The sequence below is a fragment of the Grampus griseus genome (genome assembly GCF_964374135.1).
Source record: "Grampus griseus genome assembly, chromosome: 1".
Lineage (NCBI taxonomy): Eukaryota > Metazoa > Chordata > Mammalia > Artiodactyla > Delphinidae > Grampus > Grampus griseus.
Genome location: NC_139017.1, coordinates 49451517 through 49464263, shown reverse-complemented (window position 1 = coordinate 49464263; position 12747 = coordinate 49451517). Strand labels below are relative to the sequence as shown.

The 12747-nt window shown below is 46.0% G+C and overlaps 1 protein-coding gene across 2 annotated transcripts in view; it reads left to right on the top strand.

Annotated features, from left to right (window-relative positions):
* Positions 1-5697, top strand: part of ILDR2 (immunoglobulin like domain containing receptor 2) — a gene marked incomplete at its 5' end in the record, with an annotated part of 58636 nt that extends 52939 nt beyond the window's left edge. The window contains 2 exons of one of the 2 annotated variants that reach the window (XM_082656899.1): positions 331-1003; positions 2260-5697. In XM_082656899.1, coding sequence (XP_082513025.1) covers positions 331-1003; positions 2260-2295 — 709 coding nt within the window. In that variant the 3' untranslated portion in view covers positions 2296-5697. Of the gene's footprint in view, positions 1-312; positions 1004-2259 lie in introns of both variants that reach the window. The other variant, XM_082656898.1, reaches the window with a different exon arrangement.
* Positions 5698-12747: the final 7050 nt, after the last annotated feature.

Below are 12747 nucleotides of genomic sequence, written 5' to 3'. Positions count from 1 at the left end.
CAACTAGAGGTCACATCGTAATGGCCAAAAGAAGGCCCAACGTGTGTTTCAGCACCGTGTAGATCACGAAGTATTTTTATCCACACAACCCCATCTTGATCCTTAACACTAACACTCGAGATGGGCATGGCCGCCTTGAGCTTGTTGTTTGTTGATTCTGAGGCGTGAGAGACGCCCGAGGTGATTCATCCAGCCAGGAGCGGAGCCGTGGTTCGAACCTCGGTCTCCTGACAGAGGCCCCAGACACGACAGGGGCCCTTAGATCCCCGCTCAAGCTCCCTGCCTCGCGCACGGCTTACCTGGACTGACCAGCGCCTCCTCTGCCCGCAGCCAGCAGCGCTCCAAATCCGAGATGCTGTCGCGGAAGAACTTCGCCACCGGGGTGCCGGCCGTCTCCATGGACGAGCTGGCGGCCTTCGCTGACTCCTACGGCCCGCGGTCCCGCAGGGCGGACGGCAACAACCACGAGGCCCGGGGCGGGAGCCGCTTCGAGCGCTCAGAGGCGCGGGCGCACGGGGGCTTCTACCAGGACGGCTCGCTGGAAGAGTACTACGGACAGCGGAGCCGCAGCCGGGAGCCCCTGACCGACGCGGACCGCGGCTGGTCCTACAGCCCCCCGCGCCGGCGGCCGCCCGACGACGCACACCTGCCCCGCCTGGTGAGCCGCACGCCGGGCGCCGTGCCCAAGTACGACCACTCGTTCCGGGGCGCCGGGGTGGAGCGGCAGGCGCTGCCTGAGGGCGCCAGCCGCGGCGGCAGCCTCGAGACGCCGTCCAAGCTGAGCGCGCAGCTCGGCCCGCGCAGCGCCTCCTACTACGCCTGGTCGCCGCCGTCCACCTACAAGGAGGGAACGCCGCAGGGCGAAGAGGAGGACGCGCCCGACGACGCGCTGCCTCCCTACAGCGAGCGCGAGCTCAGCCGGGGCCCGTCCTACCGCGGCCGTGACCTGCCCTACCACAGCAACTCGGAGAAGAGGAGGAAGAAGGAACCCGCCAAGAAGACGGTGAGGCCCAGGCAGCCTCCACGGGGTCCGGGCGGGGAGCCAGCGTGCACTATCGCTGTCCAGGAGCCGCGGGGCTGGGGAGGGGGGAGAGCTGAGAAGGAGGGCCCTGCCCCAGACGCCGAGTGGGGCCCAGGTGGAGGGAGCGGGGCCTCCTGCTTGGGGAACGCAGGTGTCAGGCTGGTTTGTCCCCCGCTTCCCTTTATCCAGGACCAGGTGAAGTAAGTGAGTGTTGGCCCCTGGAGCATTGAAAAAAGGCAGAAGTAGCAGGTACGTAGGTGTAGAGTATTCGAGAGCATTAATGACGAGCTTTAAGAAGCATTTAACATCAGGGTTTCGAGGGCTCATTACTACCACAGGCCTTTAGGTGGGCTTCTGAGGTCTGCGTGCAGACGATCTATGCTCTATGCATGCTTATGTGTGCCTTCCTCTCCATCCCTTATCCCTTTTAGGGTGAGGGTTTGTAACTTGCATCAAATGCCCCAAAGAGTCCACATTCCCGAGGTTAGTAGCCATCGGTGTTCATGAAGGACAGCTCACTTTTTTTTCCTTTGATGTTTTATTGAGTGTAAACTGTCCTATGCCCAGTATATGTGAAAGAAGTCTTTCAGTCCCTGCCCAGCTAATTGTCTCTTCTGTAAGTGGCCTTATTTAGACTTTGTTTTCTTTCTAAACGCCAAGAGCAGCTCGTTCCATCCCTCAGCCCCCAAATGTGACCTCAGAGGTTGTTGGGGGACAATCACAGATGTGGGTTCCCAAGGTGCCTTTGTACTCCAGAGGCCACTCTCCAAGCCTGGATGCTTCTGCCCCCTCCTCAGTTACCCCGCCTCTCCCGCCATTTTGTTTTTCATGATTCCAAGCTGCACATTTTCTTTAGTGTGTAGTATGGGGAGAGAACATGAACAGAAGAAGGTTCTGGCATGATTATTAACCCCTCCAAAGTACTGTGAGTAGGGAAGGAACTTTCAGGTGATATCAGGTTTATGGTACACCACCTGCACTACCTGTTGTGGAACAGTAAACATTGCAGTTATCCTTAAAGGGGTGAGAAGTTATTCTGTGGCCGTGGGACTAAGTTTCATGAGATGTATGTTGGCTTCAGCACCAGTTAAGGCTTAGGGACAGTAGTCACAAGCCTAATGAAATGCCCTAAAAGTCAGGGTGTGCCAGGCTCTGAACAGGTGTGGACTCTGCCCAGGGAACCATCTGTTGTGTTGGGTTGGGTTTCTTTAATCAGGTTCTTCCTGCTCTTCCCCCAGAGTGACTTTCCAACCAGGATGTCCCTTGTGGTCTGATGTTTGTTTTCAAGACGACTCTCTGGATGACTAGAAATCAGAAGCAGAATACGGGAACAAGACACAAATCCAAGAAGCAGCAGGCCCGGGACCTTCTCTGGCCACCACCTTGGAAGATTTGCTGATCTTTGCTTTAGCAAGGGATGGGGGGCAGCCTTTTAGGAAGGCTGATTGCAAACCTCAGTGCCCATCTAACTAGTCTGAGAAACTTATCAAGAAAACAACTACGTGTGAGCACATTCCCACACATGGAGTTTCTCACCCACAGAGTTCATCCTGCCCAGTCTCCTTCCTTAGCCAAACCAGGATTCCTTTTCCAATTCTAAAAGGGAGTTAGCTCTGGACTGCTAACTTCCAGATAATGCCTATGCCTACAGTCTTCTTTTCTATACCTCCTGTGCTGTGCTTAGAGACAGAATTGATTACTACTATTAGAAGGAATTCACTGACAGCAGAAGATAGCTTCAGACAAAATATACCTTTTAGCCCCATTACCTCCCAGTCACTAGTCAATGACTGTTGTTACACTGAAATCAGGCCCGTGGTGAGCTCAGTGACAGTGACCTGTGGGACAATCACAGAAATGGCTTCAGTGTACTGTTCGAATGACAGTTCTTGAGTGGCTGGAACAAAGCAAGAGCTGTCGAAGTGGTATTTCTTCTTCCATCCTGAGAACATAAACTGCGTTTTCTCTTTTGGCACAGCAACGTCTGAGTCTTGGACATCAAGGGCTCTGCCTGTCCTCCCCTCTCCTGGACTCTTCACAGGTTTTGGTGCCACACACAGAGCCCTGCCTCCCTCTGCACTCTGATTAGGTTGTCATCAGGTGCCTTTTGATAAATGATTAAAATATACACATGAGGGCTTCCCTGGTGGCACAGTGGTTGAGAGTCCGCCTGCTGATGCAGGGGACACGGGTTTGTGCCCCTGTCCGGGAAGATCCCACATGCTGTGGAGCGGCTGGGCCCGTGAGCCGTGGCCGCTGAGCCTGCGCGTCCGGAGCCTGTGCTCCACAACGGAAGGGGCCACAACAGTGAGAGGCCTGCGTACCACCAAAAAAATAATAAAAAATAAAAAAATAAAGTATACACATGAAAGAGAAGAGGGAGAAAAAGAGGAGAAGATAGTAATGCAAAATAGAGAAGAATGAGAAGGAATCTAAGAAGAAAAGAATATATTGTCTCCTTATAATTTGAATATGGGCCATTTCCCCCACAGACTCCCCTGGATCTTCTGTGTGTTTTATACTTTGTTTACCATGAGTTGTTCCTGCCATCCCAGCTTCGTCATTCCAGGACACCTGAGTGTGGGACAGGCATCCCTGGGCCTCACCAGGCTGCCACTCTAGATGCTCTTGGGAGATGAGAGAGATTATCCTTCCTTTCTCAGGAAGGAACACTTCCTACTCCCACCCTTGTCTAAATGATAGATTTTGCCTAAATCCCAAAGCTAGATCTCTCTGGATTTTGTAATTTGTACAGATTGTGAAAAATGGCCACTCTTCCCTTCTCATCAAGAGGTGCAGTCTGTTTCTCAACCCCTTGAATCTGGGACTGTCCATGTGATTTGATTTGGCCAGTGGCCCAATAACAGATGTGACACAAGCAGAGACTTGACAAGTTCTTGTGCATGGGGCTTGTCCTCTCTTGCTGCTCTTGGGAAACTTGCAGCCACCACCAGGTGAATGAGCCTGGGCTAGCGTGCCACATGATGAGAGAGAGGGGCCCAGTTACCCCCATCACCCTAACTGGCAGCCTATCAACTCTCAACTGATTGCAAACACATGAGGAAGCCCAGCCGCGACCAACAGAAGAACTGCCTACCTGAGCCCAGCCCACATTGCTGATTCCTACTCAAGGCATGAGAAGTTGGTGCACTCTTTAAATGTTCATTTCTCTTCAAGGAAAACCTGGCTTTTTCTTCTTGTCTGAATGTTTAGCCCTAAAACCCTGACTCCATCTAACCTTAGGTATCTCTCAGTCTCCACTTTCTTTGACAGACCTTCGTCAAAGCTCTTCATCCCACACTTTTATGGTGGGATACATGGTTGGGTCAAATCACTGGAGGACGATGATGCTTGGCGCTATCCCTCTGCTCCCGGCGGCGGTCCATCCTCTATCTATGGCTCCATGGACAACCTCTGAAAAAGGCTTCTTCTTCAGCATCTCCTCGGTCTCTCCAGAACTGTCTGACTGGAGCTAGGCCCTTTTCTCAGAGTACCATTCCTCTGGTGTCCATTTAATTCATGGCATTTCCAAACCAGTCCTATGTGTGCAAGGAAATAAAGAAGTGGCTAGGTGAGGGTCAGAAGGATGAGTTGTTACCATTGCCTGGGGGAGAACTGGCCCTGCCAAAGGACTTCACAGTGGCCTTGGCCTGTGTGAGCGGAACCAGAACAGTTCAGCCCAGTGCTGGCACTTCCAAGGGCTGGAAGACACAAGCCATAACCCTGGTGCTGAGTTTTAGACTTGCTGGTGTCCCTGGCCTCTGAAAGCTTTAGCTCTAGTCTGTCTTTTTGGGCCCCGATTCCGATGGAAAAGATGATTAAAACATCGTTTCTTAGTCACCAGCTTTGGATTTCAACTTGCTCAGGCAATTTTAGAGAATCTTGGGTAGCTGCGGTAGCTACTATCTCATTATACTGAGCACTGTGTCAGGCTATTCACCACCAAAGAGCCCCATAGCACCAGCCGCAGAGACCAAAAATACTGCTTTTATTAGTCAGGGGCATGTATGATTTTGGTGAACGTTGAAGGGAGCCATGGGAAAGAATTATTAAAATTGGAAACCCGCAGTCCCCAAACAACAGAACTACAGACAGACAATAAAAAATACAAAGATGATAACAGGTTACGGAAATAACCTGGGGAGATGGGACCAGGTTATCCTCTGAAGGGCTGCATAAATCACTCGGACCTCCAGGCCTCCAGTCGAGAGAGAAAACAGTCATTTCTGGGTATGTGGCCAGGAGATAAGGTTGACTGGACAAGTAAAGGCAAACTGGCCATCCTCGGCACCCCAGCTTTTCTCAACACATCCTTCTGTTTATTCTCCCCTAAATAGTCTGTCCTGCATAGGAAGTGCTTATACATGTGAGCTTCCTTCCTAGGTGTTATTGGGGGTACAAGATAAGACTTGTGTAAGACTTGGTCTCCGTCCATGGGGACCCTGCCATTGAATAGGGGGAATAAGACATGCCCAAGAAAGAACTGGGAGATTTTATGCATATAATATGAAATATTGCTATGGATAAATTACAACAAACCCAGAGAATTAAAGGTTTTTAATTTAAATGGGTATATTTTGATATTTGTGTTGTGTGTGTTTGTCCATCCATACCATTTAAAGATATGCTCAGTGATCTGAAAAGCCAATATTAAAAAGTCTGAGCTGAAAGAGGTGAGTTAGGATGGAGAGGGTTGAAAAGCAGAGGCCCCAGTGGGAAGACACTTGAGAGTGTTTGCCTGTGAGTCACAGCCGGGTCAGGGACGTGTTGGATGAGGGGGCATGGATGCAGGTGGCAGGCAGATGAACTTCTCTAGGCCATGCAGAGACTTATGAGGAAGCTGGGGACATTTGTTGGACCTAGTGCTCATGGGGGAGCTCTCCAGGGGTTCAGTTCTGCAGCCACGAGTGTTGCTGTCCACCTCCACTAATGCAGAGAATGTCTTGCAGAGATGATCGGCCTCGTCTCCATTCTCTGCACCTGGCACGGGACTGTGCAAACTGGGCATGAGAAGTGGCTGCCACTCTAGCCCACAGCTCTCCACGCTGAAAAGACCTAGCCACATCTGTAAATATTTCTAAGTAGTCTGAAAGACTTCCTATAGGTTATCTGATGAGACCTTAGGCAGCCTTGGAGAGAGGCTAAGGTCACAGATAGTGTTGTAACTCACCCCCTCTTTTCTTTATAGATGGAGAAATAAGCCATCGCTGCCATTAGTGAAGTCAAAACCCTAATTGGGTCTTTTCTGTTGGATCAGTGTTTCCCCAGATTGCCTAACCATAGGAATTACTTGATTGCTGTTGAAAATGTATTGTTGGGCCCTGCCTGGGAGATTGACGGGGTGGGTCTGGGGCTAGGATTTGTACTTTTTTTTTTTTTTTTTTTTTGCGATACGCGGGCCTCCCACTGTCGTGGCCTCTCCCGCTGCAGAGCACAGGCTCCGGACACGCAGTGTCAGCGGCCATGGCTCACGGGCCCAGCCGCTCCGCGGCATGTGGGATCTTTCCGGACCAGGGCACGAACCCGTGACCCCTGCATCGGCAGGCGGACTCTCAACCACTGCGCCACCAGGGAAGCCCAGATTTGTACTTTTAACACGTATTTCAGGAGAGTCCTGTGATCACCTGTATTTGTGAAATCTTACACTAGATCATACCTCATCATGTGCCCCAAAACACTTGGTCGTGAGCCTTCCTCAGGCTTCGAAATTTTTTCTTCAAATGTCCTGGTGAGGTCGCTCGTTCTCCCTTGGGGCTGGCAGTAGCAAACCCCCCAGCAATCTGGCTACGATGGTGGTGACTGGCTCGCCAGTGTCCAGGGGTAGGAGAACGGTGTGAGGCAGAGAGAAAGGAGGGCTAGGATCACGCCCCAGAAGGCTGTTCCAGTTGTTCCCAGTCCTAGAATAGAGATCCTGTTGTGACAATCTCAGATCTGAGAACAAGAATTACAGGTAGTTTTCTCATTCCCTTGATGTCATTCTGAGCAAAACTTAGATCATGAATAGAAAGAAAAGAGACCACTGGGGAACTGGCAAAAATAAATCACTTTTTGAAGCATTCAAATCTTCAGCCTGGCTGGTCAACACCTACCTCCGCCTTTAGACCCAAAGAGGGGTGGGCAAGAATCTACGTTATATATCCTTCCAACATCAGATTTAAATGCTGCCACAATCTTACAGGGGTTTGAAATTGATTTATAAGATGTACAGATCCAGATTCACCAAAATAGGGACCAGGTACTTAAAGAAAAAAGCGCCTAGGTTTTTCCCGCCAGTATCCTTCCTCTCTTCACCTGGGAAGCCGCTCCGTGGAGCTCCAAGTAAGGGGCTTTTAGCAACAGAGAGGAGCAAGGATAGCGTGGAGCTGCTTTAAGAAGCAGCCTGAGCTTTAGCACTGTCTGAGGGTGGTAAGAATAAAGTTTGTATTATTTTTCTGGTATAGCGCTGTTTACAGACCACTTTCACATGCATTATCGCATTTGACCCTCACAGTGACCCCTGTGGGAGAGGCAGGGTGGACGTGGTGGTCCCATCAGACAATGTAACACTGAGGCTGAAAAAGGCTAAGTCATTTGCCCATAGTCAAGTAAGTTTTAAAATCATAGAGCCAGGCCTTCTGACCATCTGTCAAGGGTTCCTTCCAATTCCTATAATACCCGTGGAGTGGAATCAGCCCAGCATCTGGGGAGAAGAGTCCTGGATGCAATGCTCACTCATGGCATCACCAGGGTGAAGCTATGGAGACAGGCACTGTGGCTGCTTCATCCTCCTAAGCGCTGGTCCTCAAATACTGCTCTAAGAGGGAGTCAGCTCTACTCAAGGAGACTTTCATTTTTATTAGCGATGCTGGAGGGGAAAAGGCTTTGATCAAAATGTGCTTCAGATTTTAGAGTCCTTCCTGAAGAGGAACTTCTGCGCCAAACTACAAATTCATCTAGACTCAGAATTCCGGGGCTTGGGGGTGACCTGCCTGGAATGAACTATCTGTCATCTTCACTACATTTGGGGATTTAAGGTAGAACTAACAGGGGCCAGATATAGAGGTAGCCAATACAGCAGTTCAGTTAATAGTTATGTTAGGGTTTCTTGGTGAGGCTGGATACAGGTCCATGTCGTCTGGCTCATTTCTTCTAGGGAGGCTAGAAGAGATACAAACTTGCCTCTTACCTTGGCTTTCAGAAAAGCCACTCCATTAACAAAGGTATTGGGCACTATCCAATGAGAATTTCCCTTGTGGGAATAAAGGAAAAGGGAGTAGAAGGAACAACAGGACAAAGAAAGGTCAGAAAGCTCCTTCATGAGAGTCACCTGCCCAGTTATTTTTGTGGCATCAAAACTGAAATATTTGTATCACTGTCGCCCATGACTTTTCTTCAGTGTCAAACATACAAAGTGAATTTGTAACGTTTAAACTAAATAAAGCATTTTCACCTACACTGGTTATGAAGAACTCATGATTTAGCACAACTATGCTTAATCATGATCTGACATTAAATGACCTCAGCAGGGGAGAAAAAATCATACAATACATGACCTCCTCAGGTTGTTTTAAGCACTGTAATGGGGAATGAATACTGTGGGACTAGAGGCAAGTACTGACAGAGTGTAATGTATGTTTTTATAGATTTTCATAAGCTACGGCCCAGATACATTCTGTGGCCACTCTCACCACTCTCCACAGACTGTCTGACACTCAGGAGTTGAGGAGTGGGAAAGATGATTGGACGAATGGGAGGGTTCTTAGCTCATTTTCAAGAAGGGTCCAAGCATTTGCCTGCTAGAAATGGCACTTGGGGAAGGGAGGAAGGAAACTATTTGTGGGAAGACATTTTAAGTTCTGAAGAGATTTGAAAAATTCCACAGCATCATAATTTAGAGAAGGCAACTTAAAACTTTGTTAGCAAAGGAAGTGATAAGTACCCCCAGAGAACAATTAATCCTCTCTTCTTGGCCAGGCCCTCTCAAGGGACTTCCAGACTTTAGGGCTCTGGTTGAATGGAAAATTTGTCCTTGCTTGAAGCATCTGGACTCAGTTTTCTTCTTTTAATGGTTAACTTTAAGATGTTCACATGTAGATTTAATTTAAAGTTAGACACTGAAACAGTTTAACTCTGATTACCTCCTCTGAACTTTCTGTGATGTTATCCATTGCTTTAATTCTATCTTGCTTTTCAGCTTTTATAAAATACGGTGTTTGACTTATAAAGTGTTCGTTTAGAATCACCTACATGTTTTTTCTACACATCTTTTCTTCCTGCATTTCAGATTAGCTTTTGAAAACGTCTGCATTCTATCTGAAGGAAGTTTTCTTTAGTGATGGTCTATTGGTAGGATACTCTGTCAGTTTGTATTTGTTTCAGACAAAATCTTTACTTCATTCTTGTTTTTGAAAGATAATTTTACTGAGTATACAATTTTAAATCAATAATTATTTTCTCTTGGCACACTGAAGATATTATTCCACTCCCTTCTGCTTTTGTTGTTGCTTTGGAGAAGCCAGTTACCAATCTAATTGTCCTTCCTTTGCAAGCAATCTGTCTTGTCTCTCTGGCTATTTTTAAGATTTTCTTCTTTTTTCTAGTGTGTGTGTGTGTGGTTTTTTTTTTTTTTTTTTTTTTTTTTTTTTGCTTAATCAACATGTGACCAGTTGTGGATTTCTTTTTACTTATTCACATTGGGATTTGTTGTGCTACATGAATCCATGGATTTTTCATTAATTATGGAAAACTCTCAGCTATTAACATGTCAAATATTTCTTCTCCTCTTTAAACTCTCTTTTGAGAATTCCAATTGAATGTATGTTAGACCTTTTCATTCTATTCTACATATTGCTTAAATCCATCTTTTGTATTTTTCATCTCTATCTTTCTGTGGTCTCTTCTGGGTAATTCCTTCAAGTTTATCTTCCACTTCACGACTTTTCTCTTTAGTTTCCCCTAATCTCCTTCCTTTGAGTTTTAATTTCAATTAATACATTTTTATAAATTTTTCATTTATAAAAATTCAATTTAATTCTTTTTCAAATCTGCACAGTCATTGACGATAGTGTTTTGTTCCTTACTGTTGTATACAATTCCCTCTTATTTCTTTGAATGTATTAAATGTACTAATTTTATACTTTCTACCCAATAATTCTAATATCTGCAGTCTTTGTGGGTCTAATTTTGAAGTTTCTTACTTCTGCTAACTCTCACTCATGGTTTCTTGTTTCCTTATATGTTTTGTAGTTTTTGATTGTGAATTCATGTTTGGTAAAATGTCATATTGTATTGATGCCAGTCAAGAAAGACCTTTCTTGCTCCTTACCTGTCCTCATTCTCTCCATAATAACTCCACATCTACATACATATACACAGCAACCCTGGGGGGTCCAAGAAGAAGTGATTGAGGGAAGAAGCAGTGGAAGTGCTTAATGGGGAAAATCTAGAAGGTACATGCATTTCTCTCTAATGCAAGCTTCTAGAGTAAAATGAACCTACAATAGGGGAGAGCAAGAAACTTTAACTTTACAAATTGTCCAGTTTGATCATTATAAAAGAATTATTATTTTAATTATGGGAGTAAGACTATTTGGGCGAGTTAAAAGTGGACAGAATGCCATGTATTATTCAAGAGTAACCGAAGAAATTATGGATCTAGATTTCATTCAAGAAGCAAGGAAGGAGTAGACCCATAGTATGGATTAGAATTAGGTAGTTGTGGGGAAAAATCAACTATTTTACATTTTAACCCTACTGATTTCTGTTTGCTTAATGTAAAAGTCATATTTTTATATACATTCAATTCAAGAAATAAAGAAGTAGGCTGATTTCAGTCAGTCTCTGAAAAAAATCTTGGTAGAGACATCCTAATAATACTCATCACACCATTTAGGTGAAAGTTACATTTCTGCTGAATTGGTATTAAGCATTTCCTGAATGCTCATCAGGTGGCCTGAAATGACTCACCAAATATGGCAGGAGGTGTAGTTGGTAGCTAGCAAGTTGCTCAGAGAAGGGGAGTGAGTTAGCCTGACGCGCCATCTAGTGGCACACATATAAAGGAACGCCTCTAGTGCTAACTTTCCAGGACTCAAGGTATTGAAGTGTGCCTCAGTGTCTAAGAGTTGTATCCTTAAAAAGTTGTGTATGAATTCACTTATGGAAAATCAAATTAAGTGCATTAGGAGTTCTTTATTTGGAAGTGATGAGTCCTTCTGTATGTTTTGCAAGTTTAGATCTTTCCATGTTATAGTTTCAGGGTAAACTTCTGTGGGTACCACTTGGGGAAAACCTCATGTTTCTTGCTTGGTACGAAGTGGAAATGAAGCACATTCCTCCCTTGATTTAAAGCTATTTTAATGTGTTCTTTTTTAACACCATTGAAATATAAGTACTGAAGTCAGCTCAGACTCAGATGCTACAGAATTACAGTGAAGTCAGTTTCTCATTAACAAGCAAAAATTCTGTCACTGAACTGTGCAACCAAAGGATTTAAACCGTCCATTCCCTGGCCTTTGACTGTAAAAAAATGAATCAATCTCTCTCTCTCTTTCTCTCTCTCTTATTCTCGCTCTCACTCTTTTGCTCCGTCTCTAAAAAAAACAAGCAGAGAAGATTCCATAGTCTCTTACATTAAAACACTTTATATAAAAAACAATCCTTGCTCTCAAGAGATGTTTTCTTATATTTTGTTTACATATCTTGTGCTGCAGCCCAGCACCAATGTATTCCTGGCTTGTTTTGTTTTTTCCTGAGATGTTCAGTCTCCAATAGAGCAAAGCCAGAGAGAGAGAGATGCCAACTTCTTCTTTTTTTTTTTTTTTGCAGTACGCGGGCCTCTCACTGTTGTGGCCTCTCCCGTTGTGGAGCACAGGCTCCAGACCTGCAGGCTCAGCGGCCATAGCTCATGCCAACTTCTTTTTAGCACTGTTCTTATAAAAGCCCTTTGCTCAGCTGAATGGAATTCATTTATAATGGACATTAGTACCATCCCCTCTCTCCCATAACCTCTTGGTGTTGCTGTAGTGGTTCAGGCAACTGGCTTTTCTTACTCCTTCATGCCAGAGAGACAGCCACTGAAGTTCCAGCTGAAGTTGCTTTCTTTTTGCAGCAGTATGAGTCAAAAATCTTTTGGTTGCAAATGACAGAAGCCCAGCTCAGGCTAGCTTAAGAAAAAAAAGGAAGAGATGGAGGTTGTGTATCAGAAAGATCCTGGGATAGATCATGGGATGGAAGAAGAGCTGTAGGAACTGAGGGAAATCTGGGTGGTGATGTATTCAGGTTCTCTCCCTGTCTATCACTCACATCTGTTTGTCTTTTTATATCTACATTTTTCTCCCATTGAGGACAGACCTTCTCTACAAGGCAGGAATATAGTCACTAGCAGTCCAAGAGTCACAATTTTCCAGCTCACATGGCCCCAGATAGGTGAAGGGTCTTACCCGTGGGAACAATCTTGGGGAAAGGCTGTGACTGACCCATACAGAGTTATGTGCCCATCTTTGAGCTCATCCTTGTGGCCAGAGAGATGGCAAGTCCGTTTATGACTAGAAGGATGAGACTCAGTGATGGACTGGATAGTGGGATAAGAACATTTCTCCAAAGGAGGGAGGGATGTGTTATGAATAGAAGTAGGAAAAGGGATGCTGGGCAGACAGAATACCATAACAACGGGCGTCCACTACTGCATGCTGAAATATTCTTCTCCTACAGTCATGGAGCCTTGAACACCCCTCAGGTGTAATATC